Source organism: Panthera uncia, chromosome F2, assembly GCF_023721935.1.
Source record: "Panthera uncia isolate 11264 chromosome F2, Puncia_PCG_1.0, whole genome shotgun sequence".
Classification (NCBI taxonomy): Eukaryota; Metazoa; Chordata; class Mammalia; order Carnivora; family Felidae; genus Panthera; species Panthera uncia.
In genome coordinates, this window is record NC_064812.1 from 45,784,956 (window position 1) to 45,811,650 (window position 26,695).

Here is a 26,695-nt window from a genome sequence, read left to right on the forward strand (position 1 = left end):
TTGTACTGTTTATCATTGAGACACGTTTAAGAGAATAATCCGGATTTCTGGAGTTGCTTCTGTGTGCACCTCCCTCCTCTCCAGTAACCTCATCAGATTGCAGCAAGGAACCCTAAACTGTAATGTTTTCTTCCATCTAGAGACACCACTTCCAGCGTCCATTTGGAAAATGCCCTCGGGCAGTCTGGGTAATTGTATAACTCACCTCTTCTGTTCTAAAAATCAGTCCTGGGCTGTTGTCCATTGTGTGAAAACATCAGTTTGTGTTTTTGGTGTAATAGTTGATTACAGTGAAGGGTAATCATTCCTCCATACTCCCATTACTCCATCATTGTTGAAACGGGAAGGCCGTCCTTTTATTTTTAAATTTAAATTTGACGGCTATTTTTAGTTATTTTGCCCTGCTACTTCCCCACATCCACCATTTTTCTTGAGTACACTGGGGTGAAGGCAGGGACATTCAGAAGCAACATAATGTCTGGTCAGTCCTTATTCCATGTACTCTTTTCAGGTTAGGCTTAGGGATCATGGCCCCTTTGTTCTCCCAGGAATGTATACAATGTAGTTTAAAAGTCTGTATGATCTGATCAAAATGGCTTTATGCAATAAAGCTTGTAACCAAGTTAAATTTTTAAATGACCTTTCAGTCTAATTTTCATTCTGGGTGCCTCAGTGATTGTCAGGCTGGGACTTGCTCTCATTTAATAGGTTTAATTTGGAAGTTTTTACTACTGCCTGTTGACCACTTGTTTTTAAATATTTGGATTATTCAAAACTATGTGAACTTAGTTCAGAACCTTTTACTCAAGACTGCCTAAAACCACTAAGAGCCATGCCTAAATCTTGTTTTCAAACCCCAAAGTGATTTTTTTTTTTTTTTAATGTTTTTGAGAGAGCACACAAGCAGGTGAGGGGCAAAAAGGATAACACAGAATCCAAAGCAGGCTCCAGGCTCTGAGCCGTCAACACAGAGCCCAACACGGGCTCAAACTCACAAACCATGAGATTGTGACCTGAGCTGAAGTCGGACACTTAACCAACTGAGCCACCCAGGTGCCCAAGTGATTCTGCTTTTTAAACATTCTTTCCAGAGCTAGACTCCTAAGGGGTGAAGGAGACATTATAACTGTCAATTAAAATTTAGTGTTTTCCTCTACCCCAAATAGCTGGTTGACAGTGATAAGGAAAAGATTTAGAATTATGGGACATAGAAGAGTGTAAGAATTCATCTGAAACCGCTCCTTGGAGAAGTAGATTATGAATTATATTTTAACGTGAATTATGATCCTGGTAAGCACGTAACATTGCAACTGAACAGAAAAATACGGACATTTTAGTCCTTTTTTATACTAAGGAAAAGGGAATAGCTATTCAATAAACCCACTACAAAAAGGTTAACTAAGAAATTCAGAAGACAGACGTTTTTTGCCTAACACAAATTCTGGGGACTTGTGTGAAAATACAGACATTAAGCACATCTAAATAAATGTGAGAATGGAAAAGAAAGGTTTTAACCTTAAATAATTCTAGGAATACCCAAATAATAGTACAATACTGTAAGTATTTTTGCCCAAATATGTTAGTTTTAATGACAGAGTAACTCAAAATTGACACAGGGATAAGTAGTTTTCACAATTTATTGAATTGCAAGTTAGATTGTTATGTTAAAGAGAGAATAAATCTCCAAAAATATTTTGGCAGGTTTCTGAATGTTTAAGTGTATGCCAACATTATTGGACTCTTTAAATTATTAGAAGCTAAGAATATGAAGTACTTACCAAGTTTACAATAAAAATATTTTTAAAATACCATATTTGGTAATAAATTAGATTTATAGAATTGATCCTTCAAAATAAATTAAACCTGAGTTATAAATGCTTCCTACTCTGCCCACCCCACCACACCTAAGTTATAGTTCTTTTACACCAATATGCCTCAAACTTAAATGAGCATACAGATTCCTTGAGGATCTCATTAGATGCGGTTTCTGATTTCAGTAATCTGTTGTGGGGCCTGAAAGTCCACACTTCTACCAAGCTACAAATGAAGCTAATGTTGGTCTTTAGACCACCCTTAGGTCACCTTGCTGCTCGAATATACAGTGAAGACAATTTCTGGTTTAATGGGACTGTATGGTTTTATCCATTATTCAAGGCTGTCAGATTTTGGAATCAAACATAACCACAAACGATCACCAAAAATAAGTCTTGGAAGAAAAGAACGTTTTTGTTAAGCGCTTAAAGTATACCAAATTGGCAGTGTTTCTATTGGTCTGACAGTGATACCTTTGATACTATATAAATCAGGATGCCAAGTTCTTGTAACTGTAAAAAATAGTTACTACAGATAGCTTGAGGCTCTCTTCAGTTCATTCAAGTCCAGAAACTTCAAGCCAGTACACTGCAAAACCACTATTAAAAAACCTTTAATGGTAAACTGTCCATATAAATTACTTGTAAACTCACTTTAAGCTATCCCATCTCCTCCTCCTCTTTCCACAAATGTTTTTTCTTCTGCCTCGTAGCTAAACAGCGTGTAACACCCAATGCCCCTCCCTTTAAAAATCGAACAAAATTGTCTCCAACCAAAGGACCCAATGCAAAAAGGTTGGCTTCTTTAACACATTCGTAGGTATATGCATCTATTTCCACAGGATTAGTCTTACATGTGATGGGCTGGCTTGAGTTGTGGCCCAGGTAACACCCTTGCTCCTTCAGAAAAGACAGATTGGGATGAGAACCTATCAGTACTACTGCTGCAGACAGCTTAAATATTTTCTTCAATCCAGAGATGCTTTGAAGAATGCATTTCATGTCCGGCTTAAAGGAAAGCACATGGTGCTCAGGAAAACTGGTATAAGCAGAAAGAAGAGTGGAGTCTACAGAATATGACTGAGTACACATCATATGATAGACTTTATGGTATTCTGGATAAAGCTTTTTGGGAAGCTGTTTGAAAATTAAGCTTGGATCAGTTACTCGTCTGCGAAATACATGAATCACAGGAATATTATTGTTGTACGCACACAGTACTGCGTCAGCTGCAGTAAGCCCGGAACCCACAATTAACACTGGGTCCGCTTTGCCACGCAACTTTCCTTTGCCTATAGCAGCTCCAAATTCAGGCATTGAATGGAACACAAAAGGAAGATCTTCCCCTTCAATTTCCAGATGGGCAGGAGAATCCAGCGTTCCGGTTGCCAGAGCTACGTTCTCAGCAAAGAGACAGAAGGGAACGTGGGAACCATCCGCTACTCGCTGATAACCTCTGATCTCCCAATTTCTCTTGATAAGTTTTGACTTCTCTATCTGTAAATGCTGCGTTGAAATATTTCTGTCTTGTCCATCACCCTCACCTTGATCTCTGTAGAGTCTTGATACAGAGGTGATATAAGTATTCTCTCTGAAATTCTTCTGCAGACCCATGACCTTTACATAATGTTTATAGTAACGAGCTATTTCCTCTGGCATAACACGATCCCCTTTTAGGTTCCTAAAAAAGGAAAAATATGCTATGAAGATAGTACTTTGATAGTTTCCATGACTATTCCTTTTCCATCTAGTAAGCTATGATATAGATCTTTTTAATTTCGCCTATCTTAAGTATAAATTATCCTTTAACAGAGAAAGCCTTCTTTAACAAAGTTAAACATTTTTAACTAAAGAATTAGTTTTATCAGTCAGTCCCCCCAGGGTAGAGACTGTATTTTAATGCATGTTTCCCCAGGGCTTTGCATAGAATCTGTTCAGATTAGCCACCTTTACCAATGAATTTTTTAAATGAATTAAAATGTGGAAATTCAGACTACAATCTATCTCACAACTATAAATAATCCAGTCTATATACTATTCAGTCTACACACTATAATAGAATGACTTAGATTATAACATTGATATTACACTGCAGGTCTAACTACAATACATGATTCTTAAAGATAATAGGATTCTGACATGATTTTTTCTAAGTTGCTATTTTCTCCTAATGACTGAAAAGAATTCTTATCGGTCTTCTGAATAAAATCATCTTATATCTAAGTAGATAAAACAATTCTGTGTTTTCCTATTAACAGAGGTCTATAAATACACTTATGTACTTTTATTCAAAAACAGCATATTCATCTTCCACTTGAACGTTAAAGCAATAGGCATTAGTAACCCTCACTGGGCCCCAGTTAGAGAGTAAGTAGCAGTAAAAACATACCAAATCATTTCACATAATTCATTACAAATTGTAACTAGAAGTTCATAAAAGTTTTTTTTTTTTTTTTTTTTTTTTGAGAGCTAGCACATGTAAGTGGGTGTGCAGGCACGTGCGTGGGGGAGGGGCAGGAAAAGGTGCGGGACAGCAGACCCAAAGCCAGTATTTAATTACAAGATTCTTCACATATTGCTTCGATATACAATGTGCCCAATGTAAAAGAATGAATACTTTTGGCATATACTCATAAAGCTTCCCCCCCCCCCCAGTTTTTTAATGTTTTTATTTCTGAGAGATGAAGAGAGAAAGTGTGTGCAAGTGGGGGAGGGGCAGAGAGAGGGAGGCAGAGCATCCAAAGCAGGCTCTGCGCTGACGGCGGACAAACTCACAAACCTTGAGATCTTGACCTGAGCAGAAGTTGGACGCTTAACTGAGTCACCCAGGTGCCCCAAGGCTTCCCTTTTTTACCCCTATCACAAAAGGAAGAATGTTGAGCAATTTCACTTGCTTGCTTATGAAAATCAAATTGTACAACTTGCTTGATTTTGCTACTTTTCGTTTCAAACCAATATAAAACTCCTTTAAAAAAAAAAAAACCCAAAAGCAGGGCTGGTTCAGTCAGAATGTGTGACTCTTGATCTTGGGGTCGTGAGTTTGAGCCCCATGTTGAATGCTGAGATTAAACAAATAAAACTTAAAAAAAACTCCCAACAGGAATATTTGAAAGGTTTAATCTCTATGGCCCATGCTGGTCTGAATTTGTTCTCCTTAAATCTTCTCAAATTAAGGATAATTTCCATGGATTAATATGGTTTCTATCTAACAAAAAGTCAAGCACTCAATGTTTACAACCCTGCAAAGGTTAAGTAACTTCCTGCTTTACTTTGTTTCTGTGAGCAAATTAGGTTTCTCTATATTATCTAATTTAATACTATCCTTGAATATAAGGTTTTTCATATTATTTCTCTTCTTAAATTTTGGGTTTTTTCCTCCCAAATAAAATTATATTATTCCAAGGAGAGATTTCTTCTCATTTCCTTCTATTTTCATATTTCTTATTAAATATTTACATAGTAGCCAACAGTGTAGCCAATCACATCACAGATTCTGGCTTATTCCATCATTCTGAATTATTAAGCACATACACTCATCTACTCTGAAAGCCAAACACTGTAAGTACGTATACGTGAGCTATCCATACACAAACGTGTATATCCACTGATAAGAATAAGCGTAGAAAGGATTTGTGGGTGGATGAGAAACTAAACAGTGGTTTAACAGGAGAGTGGGATAAATCCATAACTAACAAAAGTCAAAGAAACCCAATCTGTAGACAAGCCTTTACCTGTGTGTGCTTAGTCTCTAAATGGAAACTAGCTCATGATGACTGGCTATGAAGAGGTTTTATTTGAAAGACACATGAATTTATACTATTCCAAGACAGGATCACAAATATTTTGGAAACTGCCAATGGACTTTCCCACTGTACATCAAAGGATTCTAACAGTTCGATATTTACCTTCGTTTGCTGGATACCCAGTCTTTAAATTTAAGTCCAGGTAGCTCCATCCAATTTCCAAAGCTGATTGTCAACATGGAACCTTCCATATTCTATTTGAATAAAAAGTGCACAAACACATTTAAGCAGTAACATGGATTTGTAAAAAAACCAAACCCATCTTCATTCACTATCATTAAGAATGTGGATAAGGAGAGCTGAAAGAAGTAGTTGTGTAAATTAAAAATACTTTTGGGGCGCCTGGGTGGCGCAGTCGGTTAAGCGTCCGACTTCAGCCAGGTCACGATCTCGCGGTCCGTGAGTTCGAGCCCCGCGTCAGGCTCTGGGCTGATGGCTCGGAGCCTGGAGCCTGTTTCCGATTCTGTGTCTCCCTCTCTCTCTGCCCCTCCCCCGTTCATGCTCTGTCTCTCTCTGTCCCAAAAATAAATAAAAAACGTTGAAAAAAAAATTAAAAAAAAAAAAATACTTTTATCATTCTGTAGTATTTATATTCCTTCTTTCATAAAGTTATACGTTTATAAAACAAGTTTATCATATTGCCAGATGCCTATACAATGTTGACAGCTTCGGCCTATAAAATAATATAATTCAGATACAGAATATGTTAGAGGAAATCTGTAATTTCACTTTTTTAAATTTTTTTTTTCAACGTTTTTTATTTATTTTTGGGACAGAGAGAGAGACAGAGCATGAACGGGGGAGGGGCAGAGAGAGAGGGAGACACAGAATCGGAAACAGGCTCCAGGCTCCGAGCCATCAGCCCAGAGCCTGACGCGGGGCTCGAACTCACGGACCGCGAGACCGTGACCTGGCTGAAGTCGGACGCTCAACCGACTGCGCCACCCAGGCGCCCCTGTAATTTCACTTTTTAAACAAGAGGAAAAAAGTTAATTTCTAACACTTTAGATGTCTACCCATTTTAACAGATTTTTCTTCATTTTATTTAATTATTTATGTATTGAGAGACAGGCAGAGAACGAGTGGAACAGAGGCAGAATCCCAAGCAGGCTCCATTCTGTCAGCACAAAGCCCGATGTGGGGCTCAAACCCACAAACCACGAGATTATGACCTCAGCCAAAACCAAGAGTCAGATGCCTAACTGACGTATCACTCAGGCGCCCCTAACAGATTTCTAAAAACTGGGCAGTGAAACAGCCTTTCCCCCTCCATCAATTATAATTGTGAAGTCCAAGCTGGCTTGGATACAGCAGCCTCTCTTTCTAAAACTAAGGAAATAAGCAGTGGTTACCTGATTAAGAACAGACTCACAGCTGAGGCTAATGCTGCCTTTAAGGAAGTGAGCCCTTCAAGCTCCCTTGTCCCACTTCCGTCTGCTTTGCTCACTTCAAAGCAACAAGCCCAAGGGCCAACAGCACCTGTCCCAATGACCCCAATGATCTCTCTCAACCATTTCTTTTAGGCTATGGCTTTTTCTTAACTTTTCTTGTCCTGTTTTCTGAACAATCCGGTACTGGGAATGGTACTTATTATTACTAACATTTCCAGGCACTTACTATATGCTGGGCCATGTGAAGCCCATTATCTATGACTGTGTGTAGGTCACCACCGGGAGAGAAGGCAGCAAGTGGTCACTGCTCTGAGGCAGGCTGGGCCTGATACTATGATCACAACCAAGAAGACGGAAAACATCAGAAGGGAAACTAAAGAATTTATTGTATACAGAAATTATCTGGAGCCATAATTGTCTTATCTGGAACTCAAAACCCTTAGGGCACTAAGAGTCCACTTTCTGTCAATAATCTCAACTTTATTCCCCCTGTACCAGTTCTTCCGGTTAATTGAGAGCCCTAGTCCCTGATCTCTTTTCTCATTATCTGCCTTGTTTTCCCTTATGTGATCTAAATGCCATGAATGACTGCTGTCAGGGACACTTGGTATATTAAGAGATGCAAACCTGACAGGAGCATATAGAAAGAGAAGAAACAGAAGCTTGTTTCTTAAAGGACACAAATGGGCTGTGAGGAGTGTAATATTAAAAAGGGAGGAGGATGTTCCTGGGTGGCTCAGTCCGCTGAGCATCCCACTTGATTTCGGCTCAGTCATGATCTCACAGTTCCTGGACTGAGCCCCACATTAGGCTCTACACTGAGAGTACACGGAAGCTGCTTGGAATTCTTCCTGTCCCTCTCTCTCTGCCCCTCCCCAACTCATGCCCACTCTCACTCTCTCTCAAAAATAAATATCTTTTAGGGGCTCGCCTGGGTGGCTCAGTCAGTTAGGCAGCCAACTTCAGCTCAAGTCATGATCTTGCGGTCTGTGGGTTTGAGCCCCAGATCAGGCTCTGTGCTGGCAGCTCAGAGCCTGGAGCCTGTTTCAGGTTCTGTGTGTCTCTGTCTCTCTCTCTGTCTCTCTCTGTCTCTCTCTGTCTCTCTCTGTCTCTGCCCCGCCCCTGCTCACACTCGGTCTCTTTCTCAAATAATAAACATTAAAAAAAAAAAAAATTAAAAAAATATCTTTTAAAAAGGAAGGGAGAATATTCTAGATTGGATAAAGACATCATGTGACAATTTATAAAGAGAAAGAACAGGAGTGCCTTCAAGGAATTAAAAGAAGGTCAGCCTTATGCAGGAAAGTATTAACAGGTTTGGGCTGCTTGAACTGTACACATTACTCAGGTCTGTCTTTAGGACTGGCTTTTGTCTGCCTCCTATGAAAGCAACACTGAGTGCTTTGACTATTCTACATAATGAGTGATTTTTTTTTGTAGGCCAGAGGACTTGGGCCATGCTGTACCAGTATAACTGTAGTTTATCCTAACAACAAGATTTATGGTAAACACCAATGTTTGCTCTGAGAGGCAAGGCAATCAGTTACTGAGATCAGTCATGTGGCCACTGCTTTTCTACATGACTGGCTCCCAGAAAATCGTGGACACCAAGGTGTGGGTGAACATCCCTGCATCCCTGATTGGCAACTCTTTGCACACGTTGTCACCAATCATCGTTGGGAGAATTAAGTGCATCCCCAGTAAAACTCCAGTAAAAATGAACATTTAGAAACTGGAGCTTGTTTTCTCCTGGACTTCATCCTATGAACTTTTCCCCTTTAAGGATTCTAATCTGTATCCTTTCACTATAATAAACTATAACCATGAGCACAAGACCTTTAAGGAATCCTGTCAATCCTAGTGAATCTAGAGTCTGATGGTGAACCTGGACCCCCCCAGCAAAAGTAGGAAGCCTTTCCAATAATATGGGTCAAAGATGACGATGGCCAATAGAGCAAGATTATAATTACAATGGGGAAAAGTAGGGTAGACGGACTTACCATATGTTTATGAAAAATATGGAAAAGATAGGATAATTGGTTTGGAGTGGGAGTTGAGGAAAGAATAATCAAGAAAGGTTTCTTGCTTGAGTAACTACATTACAGTGCTTTTCCATAAGGAATTTAAGAAACCTGATAATAAAAATGACTATTTAGGCATGTTGAGTTTGAGAACACCAAGGAATAATCAGGGGAAGGTAACGAGGTGAATATACAAGAGAAAACAATCTGGGCTAGGGTTCTTGATTCAGGAATCACTCAGTGCAAGACAGTGGAGTTATATGAGGAAAGCCAGGGAGAATGAAGAATATAAAGAGATGACCTTGGCCTGAGACAGAGTTTACAGAAGAGTACATAAGGTAACTGAAAAAGAGTGACGAAACAGGAAGAAAAACGAGGAGATGAAAGGTTCAGAGAATCTAAGAGGGATATCAACACTACCAAATGTTGCAGAGGTCAGGAGGGATACATTCTGAGACTCAGACTGAGCAAAAAGGAAGTTACTGACCTTCAAAAAGAAGCTCCAGGAGAAAAGGCAGTGACAGAAGCTACAGTCAAGTGAGCTAAGGAATAGGAGGCAAAGGCAGAGAAATAAAGGATAGGTAACTATTTCAAGAAGTTGGCTCTAAAGCAAAGGATACAGATAAGCTAGCACATAAAAACTTTATTATCATTATTATTATTTTTGAGACAGAGAGAGAGAGAGGTGGGGGCCATAAGCAGGCAAGAGAGGCAGAGGGCGGCAGAGAGAGAATCTCAAGCAGGCTACACACTCAGCACAGAGTCTGACATGGGGCTCAATCCTATGACCCTGGGATCATGACCTGAGCAGAAATCAAGAATCAGACACTCAACCAACTGAGCCACCCAGGCGCTCCACATAAAAACTTTATTTTTTTTTTTTATGTTTATTTATTTTTGAGAGAGAGAATCAGCACATGAGTGGGGGGAGGGCAGAGAGAGACAGACAGACAGACAGACAGACAGGGGGAGACACAGAATCCAAAGCAGGCTCCAGGCTCTGAGCTGTCAGCACAGAGCCTGAAGCAGGACTTGAACTCATGAACTGTGAGATCATGACCTGAGCCAAAGTCGGATCCTTAACTAAGCCACTCAGGCGCCCCTAAAAACTTTTCAATAAAGGATAATAATTTTAGTATATTCATATACTGATGAACAGAAGCCAGCAGAGAAACTCAAGATACAATGTCTCTGGAAAAGACAGGGATACAGGATACAGTCGGAAGATAAGCCTCAGATAGAAATGATACCATTTTCACTCTAACAGGGGATAAGAAACAAGGAAGCAGTATGAGTGGAGATAAGTTTGTAGGTTTGAGTACAAAATTAGAAAATAGAATCCATCACATAGGAATTAAGAATATTTCTCAATAGGAAAGTTAAAAAAGCAATAGAAGTTTGAGAAGAACATTTAATAAGTAAATATCAAAGGATTACCAAACAGTGTTCAGGACCCAAATGAGGTTGGAGGATACTTTTCACAGTTGTACAACTTTTTTTCTGGCAATACTTAATAGCACAAGTATAGGAAAAGATAAAATTGACAGTTACATGAATTGCTTTTACTGCCAAGCCTGTGTAGCAGAAGGACAATGAGGCAAGGGAATTAAGGAGAATGGCTAAAATCAAGGGACTATAGAACCTAAGCTGGGGTAGGTAAGGAGGTTAAGACCAGAGTTTCAAATGTTCTGTTTGAAAACTGGGTACAGTATGAACTGGGTAATGGAGCTGGAAGCATCAAGAGGTGTGGTCACAAAGATATTTGAGAATTTAGATTTTCACTGAGGAGTTACAGTGGAACCCCAGGAGTTTGTGTCTAAGGAGGAATGGAAGAGATCGTTAAGAATGAAGAGATAAGAGACTAAGAGCTTAGGGTGTTGCTTCTGTGTCACATATGTAGTTATTGAAGGTGACAGTAAAACTTGAGGTAATGGAAAACCCTATCTGTTGCTTAAGCCACTCAGTCTATGTTATATCATTATAGCAGCCCAATAATACAACTTCATTGGGATGAGACGCTGTGTGAGATTTTGTAAAGTCTAAAATGAATTTAAAACTTTTTACTGTGCAAACCACTGCTGTAGTATTTTCTACTGAATTCTTGTAAAACAGTATAGAGAAGTTTATGCTAAGACTATCAGTAATCAAATTTGGCTTACCTTCTCGTAACCCATATTGTATTGAACAGCATTAAAACTCTCAGATACAAACGTGGTAAACACTGTACTTCATGTTGTAATATTTCAGAATTCAAATAGCCTTCTCAAGATGACATATAATAACTCACATGGACTAAAATGCTAAGAAAAACATACTCACATGCCAAGCTCCACCAGGTGGACCTTTACCGAGAACTAGGTGAGGGATGTAATGATGTTGTTCTAATTTCCAATGCAAAACGGATGGATAATCGTACCCAAAGTCAGCATCTGGATGAAGAAGTGTGTCAAAAAGGACTGCCACTGGATTGGACGATCGGCCCTCAAGGCCCTCAGACAGGTATTCTAAGTCCTGGATGAATTTTTTAAAAAAGAAAAAAGGCAGACAGAGTTTGAAGGAAAAACCAGAAAACTAAAACACCCGAGCTATTTTAACAGTGAATGAAAGCCATTACTCAAATCCAGCACTTCCTAGAGAGTGTTGCTCCAAAACACACCTTGAGATCTTCATAGATGCTTTGGTCAAATGAATAGAAGACAGGATTTCAAACAAAGCTAATCAGATCCTTTTACTGAAAATTTACTGTAACATTCCAGTAACAAAAAGCAGCACTTCCCAAACTTATTTGAACATAGGGCACCTACTAAAACTCCCACCAGGAAATAATTTGGGAAATTCTGCTTTAATCAAAGGAAAATAAACAGAAGTAACTTGGCAGACTATATTTACAAATCGAAAATAAAAATGCTAGAAAATGTTGTCTAGAAGAAAGAATTTTCAATTAAGTTAATACAATACTTATGGGCACCTGGGTGGCTCAGTTGGCTAAGCATCCGACTTTGGCTCAGGTCATGATCTCACAGTTTGGGAGTTTGAGCCCAGTGTTGGGCTCTGTGCTGATAGCTCAGAGCCTGGAGCCTGCTTCATTTTCTGTGTCTCCCTCTCTCTCTGCCCCTTCCCTCCTCGTACTCTGTCTCTGTCTCTCTCAAAGATAAACATTAAAAAAGAACTTTTTTAATAAACAAAAAATACAATGCTTATAAAAGTACAAAACTAACCTTGAGTATTAAAAAAAAGGCAAAAGCACTAACATGTAAGAAATAAATACCTGATCAACAATGGAAAGATGTCTTCCTTCTTCTAATTTACTATGTAAGATTGCATTTGGATGTATTGCTTCTGATGATAAATATGGTCTGTAGCCCGATAACATGTAAGAAAGGCAGATTCCTGAGGGTCCATTTCCTATTACCAAAAAACAAACAAACAAAAAAAAAGGTGGAGACAGGTGCATCATGTGTTCAAAAGCATATTCATGAGTTCCTTCATTCAGGTGCCCTTTCCTTTAAATATCAACCCCTCTCAAAGTCTGGTGCTAACAAACTCCTAAATTAATCAGGTTCTGATTCCAAATCTATTTAATCACTATATCCATTCAGCTGTCTTTGTTAGTGTCAATTCTTATAATCTCAGAAGATAAAAGTCTCTTGATTCTCCTCAAGAGACTTGAGCACACTTCTATTCCAAAATCCTTTCACATTCTACATTCAGATGAATTTTGATAACACACAATCCTCATCATGCTGCCCCCCTCCATTTGGAAGGCCTTCACTGCTTGCTTTTAGCTATCCAGTGCTCACCATATTCTGGTCTCAATCAGACCAGACTGATCTCCTAATACCATCTTCCTATATTTTTATTTGCTTAAACTAAAACTAAACTGGATTTTTTGTTGAACCCTGGTGAACTGCATCCAGTTCTGTAGTTCCTTTAGTCCGGGTTTCCACTTCTCTATTATCTCCAACTACCAAAAATTTAATCCAACTATGCTAACTGCCAGCTATCAGGAAGGAAATCCTCTTCCATCTCTAATGTTTTGCCCCAAATAAAATAAACTCCAAGATGTAAATATGAAAAGTAAACTCATAAGAGTATTAGACAATATAGGCTAATTCTTCTACTTATAATGCTGAAGCCTTTAAGTAGGACACAAAACTCAAAAGACAGAAAAGAAATGAAACCATGTGACTTATAAAAATGAAAATCAAACAAGAAATACTAGAAGTTAAGACCTGAGGCAGAGTTAATTTCCTTTAATCAAACCAAAGAGACAAAACTAAGGAAGTAGTATCATATGATAATATCAATACAAATAAAAGATACAGAAAAAGCATTTAATAATATCCAACATATATTCATAATAAAAATAAAAAAACCTCAGCAAACTCAGAAGGAGGATACTTCTCCAACTTCATAAAGAGTACAGTAAATCTACAGCTAACAGCATACTCAATGGTGAAAAACTAGATGCCTTCCCTCTAAGATCAAGAACAAGACAAGGATATTTCTTCTCATCATTCCTACTCAACACACACCATGACAGAGGTCTTAGTTAATGTAATAAGAAAAGGAAAGACAGACTGGAAAGAAATAGAATTGTCTTTGTTCACAAATGCCTTGATTATCTATGTAGAAAATCCCAAAGAACTGACCAAAAAACTCCTAGAACATCAAGATTGCAAGATACAAGGTTAATACACAAAAGTCATTTCTTTCTTATATACCAGCAATAAACAAGTGGCATTTTAGAATAAGTACACAACACCATTTAATTTGTGCATGTGTGCGCGCATGCACGCACATGCACAAATACTTGGGTATAAATCTATATATATTTAAGGTAAGTATATATATAGAAGATGCATACAAGGAAAACCACAAAACTCTGATGAAAGAGCCTGAAGATGATCTAAATAGATGTTCACGAATAAGAAGATTCAATACTTTTAAGATGTTAGCTCTTCTCAACTTGATCTACAGATTCAATGCAATCCAAATAAAAATCCCAGAAAGTTACTTTGTGAATACTGACAAACTAATTCTAAAGTTGTACATGGAGGAGCGCCTGGGTGGCTCAGTCAGTTGAGCATCTGACTTCGGCTCAGCTCATGATTTCACAGTTCATGAGTTCAAGCCCCACTTCAGGATCTGTGCTGACAGCTCAAAGCCTAGAGCCTCCTTTGGATTCTGTGTCTCCCTCTCTCTGCCCCTCCCCTGCTCGCACTCTGTGTCTCTTTCGAAAATAAACATTAAAAATAATAAAAAACTTTAAAGTTTAAATGGAAAGGTGAAAGACCCAGAATAGCGAACACAATATTGAAGAAGAAAGTCAAGACCAACACCATCCAAACTCAAGTCTTACCATAAAACTATGGTCAACAAAACTGTGGAAATTTTGAAAGAGGAGCAAATCAATGGAAAAGGACAGAGCAGAGTTAGATCCTCGCAAATATAGTCAACTTATTTTTGACAAAGGAACAAAGGCAATCCAATGGAGAAAGGATAGTCTTTTCAACAAATGGTACCATAACAACTGAACATCCACATGCAAAAATCTGAATCTAGATAGTAACCTTATATCATCGTTTACCAAAATTAACTCAAAATAGATCATAGGCCTAAATATAAATAAAGCATAAAATTAGAAGACAAAACAGGAAAAATCTAGGTGACCCTGGGTTTGGTAGTAAGTTTTTAAATATAACATCAAAAGCAGGATCCATGAAAGAAAAAACTGATAAACAGGACTTCATTAAAATTTAAAATTTCAACTCTGGAAAAGACATTCTTAAGGGAATGAAAAGATAAGTCACAGACTGGGAGAATATATTTGCAAAACTTGTTTGATAATGTACTTGTTTCTAACTTGTTCCAAGAACTACTGAGTCTCAACCTTAAGAAAGTAAATAACCCAATCCATTAAAAAGTACACAAAAGATCTGAACAAATTATCTCTGACATCAAAGATAAACAGATGACAAATAAGCATATGAAAAAACACTCATCACGTATGATCACAGCACTGCAAATTAAAACAATGAGGTACCACTACCCACCTATCAGAATGGCTAAAATCCCAAACATAGACCATACCAAATGCTGACAAGGACTTAAAGAAATGGGAACTCTCATTCACAGTTGTTAGGAATGCAAAATGATACAGCCACTTGGGAAGACAGTTTGACAGTTTCTTAAAAAGCTAAACATAGTCTTATGATATGATCCAATGAGCACTTAGGTATTTACCCAAGCGAGCTGAAAACCTAATGGCTGTGCAAAAACCTGCACATCCATGTTTACAGCAGCTTTACTCATAATTGTAAAAAACAGGCAGCAACCAAGATGTCCTTCAATAAGTGCATAAGTAAACTGAAGCATCCATACAATGGAATCGTATTCAGTGACAAAAAAGAAATGAGCTATCCGGCCACAAAAAAGACCTGGAGGAAACTTTCATGTATACTGTTAAGTGAGAGATGCCAGTCTGAAAAGGCTCCATACTGTGTAAGTCCATGGATATGATATTCTAGATAAATCAAAACAACACACAGAGTAAAAGATCAGTGGTTGCCAGGGGTCGGGGGTTGAGGAAAAAGACAAACAGGTGGACCACAGAAGACTTTTAGGGCAGTGAAACTATTCTGTAAGATACTGTAACTGTGGATACATGAGGATACGTGACATTATACACTCAGCAAACCTACAGAACTGTACAACATAAAGAGGGAACCCTAATGTAAACTACAGATTTTAGTTAATAGTAACCTATATAAACAGTTTCATCAGTGATAACAAATACACCACACCAATAAAAAGATACTGATAATAGGAGAAACTGGAGGTAGAAGGGGAATATAAAAGAACTCTCTGTACTTTGTACTCAATTTTCATGTAGACCTAAACTGCTCTAAAAAATAAAATCTATTAATTAAAATAAATATTAAATAAACGCAAAATAGCGGGAATTAGGATCTGAGGCAAAGAGCGAAGTTCCTTAAATCAAAAAGAAAAAACACTCAACAGACATTGGCAATAAATGCACACAGGCAGTTCAGAGAGAAATAAATATGTAGGTAGAATGCTTCCTCACTCCCAAAGATGTCTCCATCCTAACCCCAAGAACCTGAGATTATTACCTTATACAGCAAAAGGTAACTTTGCAGATGTGACTAAATGAAGGATCTTGAGATGGGGAGAATATCCTGGTTCACAAAGGTGGACCCCATCTAATTATACAGGTCCTTAAAAAACAGAGACTCTCTCCCAGCTCTGGTGAGGGGGGAAAGGTGATGATGGAAGATGAAGAGAGAACCAACACTGCTGGCTTAGATGATGGAGAAGAGGTCCAGGAGCCAAGAAATTAGAGTAACCTCTAGAGACTGGAAAAGGCAAGGAAACATTCTACCCTAGAGACTCCAGAAAGGAATGTGGTTCTGCAGACATCCTGATTTTAGCCCAGTGAAACCAGTGTTGGACTTCTGACCTACAGAACAGGAAGATAATAAATTTACATCATTTAAAGCCACTAGCGTTTGTGGGAATTTGACAGCAACAGAAAACCCATATGTTAAGGAAACGAGCTCTTGCTCTGTGCTCCGGCGGAGGGAACAGTCCTACAGTGTTAGGTTAAGCTACTCATTGGCTAGCTAAGGCAAAACACGAGTAGATGGTATTGGGGGGAGTGAGGTGGACAGGCACAGATCACGGTACTTTTTCCTTTTCTGATGCTCCCACAGCCCAGCTGAAACAAAAATAGGGTTTCTTTACTCATGCCGATACATTTGTGAAGGAAAATCCTGGGCTCAGGATTGGATGAAAGTGAGAAAATGGAACATGAGGTATGGTCTCTAAGATACCCTGGATGCAAGCCACTAAAGACACCGTCATCTCTCCCATCTCCCCGAGAGAGAAACCTAGGATAGAACAATCTTGCTTTCCTCCTTTCCTTCCTTCCTTCCTTCCTTCCTTCCCCGCATCCCCCATATGCCAGTCAGAGGACAGGACTTTTCTCCCCTTCCTGTTAACTTTGGAAAGGGGCTATCAAAGAAACTAAGGAAACTATGGGACATCAAGGTACATTATGCCCCATAATGCTTTCCTGCAGCAGTACTTGTAGTACTTGTCTGACCAGGTAAGTCTGAATATTAGATGCAAGATATACGTGACAGGTAGTTAAACACATGCAGTTAAACTTTACCATAAAGATTTCTGTAGTTTTGAAGTAATTAGATCTTATTAATAGCTTAATTTTTAGTATCTTATATGACTATCTGTTGAGGTGGTACAAAGGATATAGAACAGTAGCTATTGGTTAAGGTCATTATAAACATTACTGCAGAATACCGTAACATTCATTACTGAGAACTGGTTACTACTTGCATAAGTTACTCAACTTCTGAGTTGCCCTGACTGTATCTACCCTACAACAGAGGGCTCTAAGGTTGTAAGGCATAATCCAACAATGCACACAGAATGCTCTGTATAGAGCTCTAATAATACTGGTTATCATCATTGCCGTTACGCTATCAAAATTAACTCAGTTGATAGTATTATAACATAATAGAGTGATATCAGTCTTTCAACAAAGAGTGTTACATTCTAACACAGAATCTAGTATCAGATAAACCCATTACTCTCTCCAAAGATTTGGTTATTGGTTAAACATATCAAAAAACCTAAGAGTATTTTTCAGGACAATCCAAAGAACTTGTGCCATGTAACTATGAGTAGAGAGTAGCAGTAAGGACCATAATTTTAAGAGACAAAATTTAGTAACTTACCTATTACTACCACAGGCAAAGTCACTGATGAATCTTCCAGTAAAGAAGTTTCTTCAACTAATGGCATAGCTTTAACTTTTTGCCCCAAATTATCACCAAAATATTGCACTAAGGAATTAAAAATCTCTCCTTCGGTTTCAGTGTCACTATAGTTTCTTTAAAAACAAACACACAAACAAACACGGAACAAAAACAAAACAAGAGATATAGTCAATATAGCCTTTATAAAAGTCTGTCTTCAGATTTAGCCATAAAATATTCAAGTCCCATAAAAGGAGAAAAGGAAGTCCTTTCTGAAAGGAATGCTTTCAAATTAGTAGATTAGCTTGCATGTCAACCTGTACCATTGTTAAAGTCAGAAATCCTAAATGGCCGCCAAGGTCTCCGTTACCAGCAGGCCAAGTCCTAGACAAGTTCTAAATAAGACGCCATCTTCAAAGACAGAAGAGACAGCACTGTATTGGGGATTTTTATAATTCTCTGGGATTTCCTAGGAATGGCCAGCTTCTCTCTTACTTTTTTCTAGTTAATAAAAAGACAAGTGCACTAGAGGTGGTATATTGGGAAGTCACATAAAATATTTTAAGGAAAAGTTACTGTTTTTATACATTATAAACTGTGCATTTTGGTAAAAGAAAGGTTTATACATCTTATTAATTCTTAAATATTGAAATATAGAGGGGCGCCTGGGTGGCTCAGTCGGTTAAGCAGCCGACTTCGGCTCAGGTCATGATCTCACGGTCTGTGAGTTCGAGCCCCACGTCGGGCTCTGTGCCGACAGCTCAGAGCCTGGAGCCTGTTTCAGATTCTGTGTCTCCCTCTCTCTCTGCCCCTCCCCTGTTCATGCTCTGTCTCTCCCTGTCTCCAAAATAAATAAAACGTTAAAAAACAATTTAAAAAAAAATATAGAAAGAGCTCACATTTTTTTTTAATGTTTATTTCTGAGAGTCAGAGAGAAAGAAAGCGAGAGAGAGAGAGAGAGAGAGAGAGAGAGACAGAGAGAGAGAGAGAGAGAACACACATGTGTGCAAGTAGAGCAGGGGCAGAGAGAGGGAGACAATCTGAAGCAGGGTCCTGGCTCTGAGCTGTCAGAGCTTAACATGGAACCGTGAGATCGTGACCTGAGCTGAGGTTGGTGCCACCCAGGCACCCCGAAATAGGGAAAGGTATTAATGCTCATTTCTAATCTACCTTATTCCCCAGTTACCTCCCTAGAAACTAATTTAAAAAAATTTTTTTTAATATTTATTTTTGAGAGAGAGAGACAGAGCATGAGTGGGAGGAGGGGCAGAGAGAGAGGGAGGGAGACAGAATCCGAAGCAGGCTCCAGGCTCTGAGCTGTCAGCACAGAGCCCGACGTGGGGCTTGAACTTCTGAATCGTGAGATGATGACCTGAGCTGAAGTCGGACACTCAACTGATGGAGCCACCCAGGCAACCCGAAACTAATTTCAACATTCTGACACGCTCTTGCAATAAATGGAATATCCTCCAAACACAGTAAATGTTTTGCATCATACTAGTGATTATTTCAGAATAGAATCCCCAAATTATTTTTCATCTTCATATAGTCCGTAAAAGGCCACTATCTGGAAATGTTAAACTGAGCACCAACTATGGGTGAGTATGCTTATTACTATTTCCAAAATGATAAACATGAGATGGGTCAGTTATTTCATAGGCCTCACAGATCCTGGAGGACAATGATAAATGGAGAGGATGAGGCAAAAACCAAAATTCCTGCTTCCCTATAGCCTCCCAAGGTCCCAGTCTGCACCAGGATAGAGTGGGCTTCTCCAGAATACACCGACAGCCTTCCTGAAGGTATAACCTCCACCCCAAATATCTGGACTCCCCTAAGGATACATGGTTCTTTGGGCCAGAATAGATACCCTCTTCCTCAAAGTGAAGACTGCTCCTGGAAGAAGTGTCTTATACTCAAATTATCCCTTTCAGATCATTCCAACTACTTCCCTGATCAGATCCAGGTATACTAGCTGTCTGGCCTGCTTCCACTTCTTGTTAACAGAACTCAACATCAGTGCATTATATTCATGCCTGTTTCTGATATTTCTCCAAAAAGCGTGCCAAGGGCAGGTTCCCTAGCTCACTTCGGATGCTTCTGACCAAAGTCCTTTTGGATACCCGGGCCTGATTAATATCATTGTGGAGGCTGTAAAGGCCACAATTCTTTGTCTGAAGATGAACACCTCACCTTCAGTCTCTTCCAGATTTCCCTATCTCAAACGTTGTTCCCATATATATAATCTGGGAAATAAAAAAAAATGATAATCACTCTTTTTGTTAAGGAGAGGTCTCCTTCAAACCTTAAACATTTCCTTTTAAAGAGTACAATTCAAGGGCGCCTGGTGGCCCAGTCATGTCAGCGTCCAACTCTTGATTTCTGCTCAGGTCACGATCTCCCAGTTCAGGAGATCAAGCCCCATGTTGGGCTCTGTGCTGATAGCAAAGAGCCTCCTTGGAATTCTCTCTCCCTCTCCCTCTGCCCCTCTATTGCTCTCTCTCTAAATAAACTTTAAAGTGTACAATTCAGGGTTATTAGTATAATCACAAATTTTTGCAATCACCACCACTAATTCTAGAATTTCATCACCCTAAAAGTGATAAACCGAGTTAATAATAGTAAACTAGTTAGTAGTAAACTACTGCACCCATTAAAACTCAGTCCCCATTCTTCCCTCCCCCTAGCTACTAGCAACCATTAATCTACTTTCTGTCTTGTTGGATTTGCCTATTGTGGAAAGTTCATACAAATGGAACCTCTCATACATTATGTAGCCTTTTGTGTCTGGCTTCTTCCACTTAGCATGTTTTCAAGGTTCACCCAAGGTGTAGGATGTGTTGGTACTCCACCCCTTTTCACATCTAAGTAACATTCCACTGTATGGATAGAATATATTTTGTCCATTCACTAGTTAATAAACATTTGAGTTGTTTCCACTTTTTGGCTATACAAATAATGCTGTGAACATTCACATATAAATTTTTGTGTGGACAAATGTTTTCATTTCTCTTATGAGTACATGCAATGGCTAGATCATAAACTCTGTAACATTTTAAGGAACTGCCAAACTGTTTCCTAAAGTGGCTGTATCATTTTACAACCACATCAGCAATGTAAGAGGGTTCCAGCTTTTCCACAAGCTCACCGACACTTTTTTTTTTTTTTTTTTTTTTTAGCTATCCTCATTGGTGTGAAGAGACATCTCGTTGCAGTTTTGACTTGCATTTCCCTAACGCATTCCCTAGTGACTAATAATGTTAAGCATCTTTTCAATTTACTTATTGGCCATTTGTATCACCTTCTTTGTAGAAATCTTCCATTTTTTGCCCGCTTTCAAACTGGGCTTTTTGTTATTGAGATTTTTCTTTTTTTAAATTGCTTTAAAGCTTATTTATTTTGAGAGACAGCACAAGCAGGGTAGGGGCAGAGAAAGGAGAGAGACAATCCCAAGTAGGCTCCACGCTGTCAGCACAGAGTCCGATGCAGGGCTTGAACTCATGGGCCAGAAGATCAAGACCTGAGCCGAAGGCAGATGCTTAACCGACTGAGCACCCAGGCACCCCTATAGTTCAACTTTAAAAATCCTTTACATGTGTAGAGCACATGTCTCTTTTCAAATAGATGATTTGCAAGTATATTCTCCCATTCTGTGGATGGTCTTTCACTTTCTTTGTTTTCTTATGAATCACAGAAGTTTCAATTTCTGATCAAGTCCCATTTACTTCTTCTTTTGCTGCTGTGCTTTTGGTGTCCAAGGAACCACTGTGTGCCTAATTCAAGATCACCAAGACGGACTACTATTTTCTGTAAGTTTTAGATTTCTAGTTCTTATGTTTAGGTCTTTCATCCATTCTGAATTAAATTTTTATACACATGAGGTGTCAGGTAAGACATCTTTTGCTTGTGGATATCCATTTGTCCTGAAACCATCTGTTGAGGAGACTGGAATTTCCCCTTCATCTTGTGATCCCATGGAAAACCAACCAACCAACCATAAATGTATGGATTTCTGAACTCTTAATTCTATTCCACTGATCTATATCTTTATGCAAACACCATACTGTCTTGCTTACTGTTTCTCTATATTAAGTTCTGAAATTAGGAAGCAGTAATTCTCCAACTTTCTTCAAGTTGTCTTGGCTCTTCTGAGTTTCTTGTAATTCCCTATGAATTTTAGTATCTGCTTATCTTTCTGGAAAAAAAAAAAAGGCAGCCAGGATTTTGATAGGGTTGCACTAAATTTATAGACCAGTTTGAGGAATACTGCCATCTTAATTAAGAATACTAAGCTTTTCAATCCATGAATATGGGATTCCTTTATAGTTCTTCTCAATGATGTCATGTAGTTTTCACTATTCAAGTCTTACAACTTATTCCTAAGTATTTCATTCTTTTTGATGCTAGTGTAAATGGAATTTTTTCTTAATTTCATTGCCAGACTGTTCATCACTAGGGAGTATAGAAAAATGACTGATTTTTGTATGTTGATCTTGTATTCTCCAATGTTGCTTAATTAATTTATTAGGTCTAATAGGTTTTGTGTGTGGACCTCAAACAATTTAACCGGTCTGTTCCAATACTCTAATACATGAACGAGAGCCAGCATTCTAGCTTATCTAAATCCTGTGTACAGTGTAAGTAATTTGTTCTGATTTCCTACTGGTCATTAGTATAAACTGTATGTATATGTGTATTATCTATACTACTGGCATAAACTATTTGCAATAAACTTGCATGGTATTTGATTGATACAGATTAACAGAGAGAAAAAACTGAATTAAGAGAAACAAAAACCAAAAGTATGGTTCACTGGTTTTAGATAAAGCAATGATAAAACAAAGGCCTACTGGTAAGTATTCTTGCTAAAAAAATTCAGCTACAATTTAGTTTTATAATATATGCATAGTGTATCACAGGTCTATCAACATTTTCAGTTTCTACCTGAGATATCCAATTTGATGAATGTTGTATTTAAAACAAGTATTTTTTCTAATAAAAAAAATCTCCTTTTCCTTCATTTGGAACACTAAATTAGAAAATACAAAATTACAATATAGAATATAGTGTAAAAACATTTTACACACATGCAAAAATAGTTGTCCTACTATTAGGTATCAAGTTAAAAAATTATTTGAGGGGCCCCTGGGTGGCTCAGTTGGTTAAGAATCAGGTCATGATCTCACGATTGTTAAGTTCAAGCCCCGCATCTGGCTCTGTGCTGGCAGTACAAAGCCTGCTTGGAATTCTCTCTCTCCTTCTCTCTCTGCCCCTCCCCTGCTTTCTCTCTGTCCCCCACCCCCATGCTCTTAGTCCTCAATACAAATAAAAAAAGACTATTTGATAAATATGATCTTGGAGACCTTCCATCTTTTATTTTTGAAATATTACAGTCCAGTCTCAAAACAAATTTAAGAGGATGGCACAGGCATAAAATTTGGGTAGCGAAAAGACTTTTCTCACATCTAGCAATATTACCGGAGTGTTTACAGTCTTTGGAAACATTATCCTAAACTGTTACCAAATTTATACTACTATATGGGAAAAAAAGGCTCTAAAGTTACAAATGTTCACCACACTGTTCATCTTCCAAAATAGTAAGCATGGAACAGTTAGATGGTTGAGAAGTCAGTGGACAGTTCTCAGAATACCTGTTCCTTTCGGATATTGTGTAAGATCCAAAATACAGAAGTTATCACCTGTTTAAAACGTAGGTTCCTAATAAAATCACTCAAAAAAAAAAATAGCATGAGTAAATTATAACACCTTCCTAAAGAAGCCATCTTAGATGTTTTATTTTTTTAAATGAGATACAATACAGTTTTGTTTTTTGTTTTTTTTTTTAAATGGGTATATTATTTACTAATCATAATTTTCACCTTTTGGCTAGCAAGTCTTGCTTTCCTTTAACCCTCAAAATCAAAACATATCAAGTACTTTGTTTTTGGGAAAGACAAATCCTCCAAATTTCTGTACAAAGAGGTAAGCGTATGGTATCCACAATCTAGGGTTAAATGGATACAAATCCCAACCTGTGTCTTTAGAGTTCAACTGTACCAAAAGCGGTCAAAAGACTTTTGGACAGCACTTTTCTGCAAGGCATGTTTAACTTCTCAGGGGCTTCAGTTTAACAAGTTTTCACTAGAGGAACGGGTTTTCGAAACTCTCCAAAGTGGATCTGATACTGTCAAAACAATGTCTGTCAAGCAGTCAACAAACTAATTTGCCTAGAACCCAAAATTCAGCAGTTTATTAAATAAAACAATGTTTTTTAAATAGCCAGAACTTAGAAATCCCTACAGAACTCATTGACTGAGAGGCTGGGCAATCCTGGACTGTTGCTCTCTATTAGAGTCCTGAACCTTCCCTGTGCCTTACACTCATTTACGATTTGGTGAAGCCTCTGAACCTCTTCTTTGAATAATATATTAAACACATAAGAGATACATAGAATTTACAAGGAAACCAATTACATTAAAATACAGTTACAAAAAGTTTGCGACACATTTGCACTTCTCTATTGTATTAAAAAACAAGTTTAGTGATGTGTAAGTACTGTAATTTTGAGGAAATAAGTATACAGTGTTCCTAGAAATCTACCACTATGAAGTGAAAATGTGCATTCTATTGGTGACAAGGTCACAAATACTATGCTGCTTGTTGCTTATATTCATAGTTGAAGGACATGAAATTTTGATTGAAGTTTTTAGCCAATGTATCAGTTGTACCTTTCTTTACATACAAGTTCATGACCATGTGAGTTCTACCCATGAATTCCAATTTTAAAACTCTTGATCTGAGAGATGCCTGGGTGGCTCAGTCAGTTAAATGTCCAACTTCGGCTCAGGTCATGATGTCACAGCTTGTGAGTTCCAGCCCCACATCAGGCCCTGTGCCAACAGGGCTGAGCCGGGAGCCTGCTTCATATTCTGTGTCTCCCTCTCCCTTTCTGCCCCTCCCCTGCTCGTTCTCCCCCTCCCCCCACAATAAACGTAAAAAAACAAAAAAAAAACCCCTTGATCTGAGTTTCATATTTTACTAGAAAAAATTTATACAGCATTATTCTAGCACATTCATAGACGCCAAAGTAAGGTGCTTTACTACTCTTTGCTAAGTCTAACATTTCTTCACCACAGGGTTAAAACCAGTTCCAAGCGTCTTTGGTCTTTCCACAACTGACTTAAGCACTGGCCAAGTGTGCTAGATCTAGAACACATAATATACTCACTTTTATTTTAAAATGCATTAACCTGATCATCCCTACAAACTCTGCCATAATGTGAGTCTGGAATGGCCACCTATTTCAAATTTCCACAATATATGGCTCACAATGACAAACATCGTAGAACAAAGTTAGCATCTACTAGATCATTCCAGTTAAGAGTTCCCTACCTCCCTTCAACACAGTAACTTATCGCATTTAAAATAAACACATAGATATAGGTATAGGTATATATGTATACATATATAGTAAAGGTGGGGTAGGGAGGAACCTTCGCCAATACTTCCTTAAAACTTTGCACCACTTAGAAGTCTCAGGTCGCGGTAACCGACTCACTCCGGGCCTAGCCGGTTTCGAAGTCCCATGACTGGCACAGTCCAGCGAAAGGAAAAGGGGACAACAGAGGACAGTCTCCCGGAGCGAGGAGCCCCCAAGCACAGGCGGCCGAGGCGGGAACCCCGACCAGGCAGGAACCAGGAGGCAGCTGCGGCCGAGGCGGGAGGCCGCTGCAGACCAGGCGCTCGCCCCCCATCCCGGACCCGTCCCGACCCCGCCCGGCCTCAGCCCATCTCGGTCGCAGCATCCAGGCCGGGAAGCGCTCCGCCCGCTCCCGTCCCCTCCCCTCCCTGGCAGAGAAGTCACCTGAAATGACCGGCCAGGGAGCAGCGGCAGCACCACACCGGCATGGAGCGCGGCGCACGGGGCGTCTGAGCGCGACCACCGCGGCCGCCGCCACCGCCGCCTGCGCCGGCTGGGCTGCCCGTCCGGGGCGCCCGCCCACTCGCCCGGGGTCGCGGGGTCCGCGGGGCGCCAGCGCCCCGCGCGTCGCCGGCGCTGCCCGGAAGCTGCGGCTGAGCAGCCGGCCAGGCTCCGGCGCCCCGAACTCCGCCTCGGGATAGCGGCTTCCGCTCCTCGCCCGGGGGGAGCCAGACGCCGGCGGCGGATGATCTGGGGGCGCCGTGGTGGGGGCGGGGCGGGGACGCAGCGACGGCTGCGGCGGAGGCGCGCGGGCTCCTCCTCGCAGGTGCGGCGGCGGCCAGGCGAGGCCGGCGATTGGCGCAGCCGCGGCCGGGGCGAGGGGCCGGGCCTGAGCGAGCGGCGGCTGCGCGGGCCGGGGACCGAGGGCCGCGCGCCAAGCGGGACGGCTGCGGCGGCGGGCAGGGGCCGGGCCTCGGCCTGCGCCCCGCGGCCCTCCGCGTGCGCCCTCTCCGCGCCGGGAGGGATTGGCAGGGCTGGGCGGATGCGCGTGGGGAGGCGGAGGGAGAGGGAGGGAGGGAGAGGGGGTGGTGGCGAGGGGACCAGAGAGCTGCTAACCCGGGCAGCGGAACGGCTCGGGGGACAGACAGCCACCGTACAGCGCGGCTTCCGCGGCCCGAGCCAGGCGGGCTCGCCCCCAGGAGGTCCACGCGGGACTCCCACCCAGGAGGCCCGGAAAGGCCGACCTTCCCACCCAGGACACCCACCTTAGCGCCTTTCCTCACTAAGGCTGGGAGCTTCTGCGCGCTTCTGGCTCCCGTTCCTCCATCACCATCGCCAGGGGTGGAGAGTGGGGCTGAAAATACCCCGAACCACAGGTGCCCGGGTTCCAACCCCCGCTGTTCTGACTGTGCAAGTCTGGCTTCTGGAACGGGAGAGCCTCGGCCGGC

The 26,695-nt window shown here is 40.2% G+C and overlaps 1 protein-coding gene across 2 annotated transcripts; it reads right to left on the reverse strand.

The window, feature by feature from the left end:
• Nucleotides 1–1,747: 1,747 nt before the first annotated feature.
• Nucleotides 1,748–26,695, reverse strand: OSGIN2 (oxidative stress induced growth inhibitor family member 2). 2 transcript variants are annotated; one of them, XM_049633172.1, is made up of 6 exons: nucleotides 25,692–26,695; nucleotides 17,807–17,961; nucleotides 12,295–12,431; nucleotides 11,346–11,537; nucleotides 5,717–5,808; nucleotides 1,748–3,492 (listed from the first exon to the last, which is right to left on the reverse strand). In XM_049633172.1, exons 1-6 carry the CDS (start codon nucleotides 25,733–25,735, stop codon nucleotides 2,472–2,474), a joined length of 1,641 nt encoding a protein of 546 aa, XP_049489129.1. In that variant the 5' UTR covers nucleotides 25,736–26,695; the 3' UTR covers nucleotides 1,748–2,471. The 2 variants fall into 2 exon arrangements, with proteins under 2 accessions (XP_049489129.1, XP_049489130.1); XM_049633173.1 differs by having other exon boundaries at nucleotides 26,513–26,601.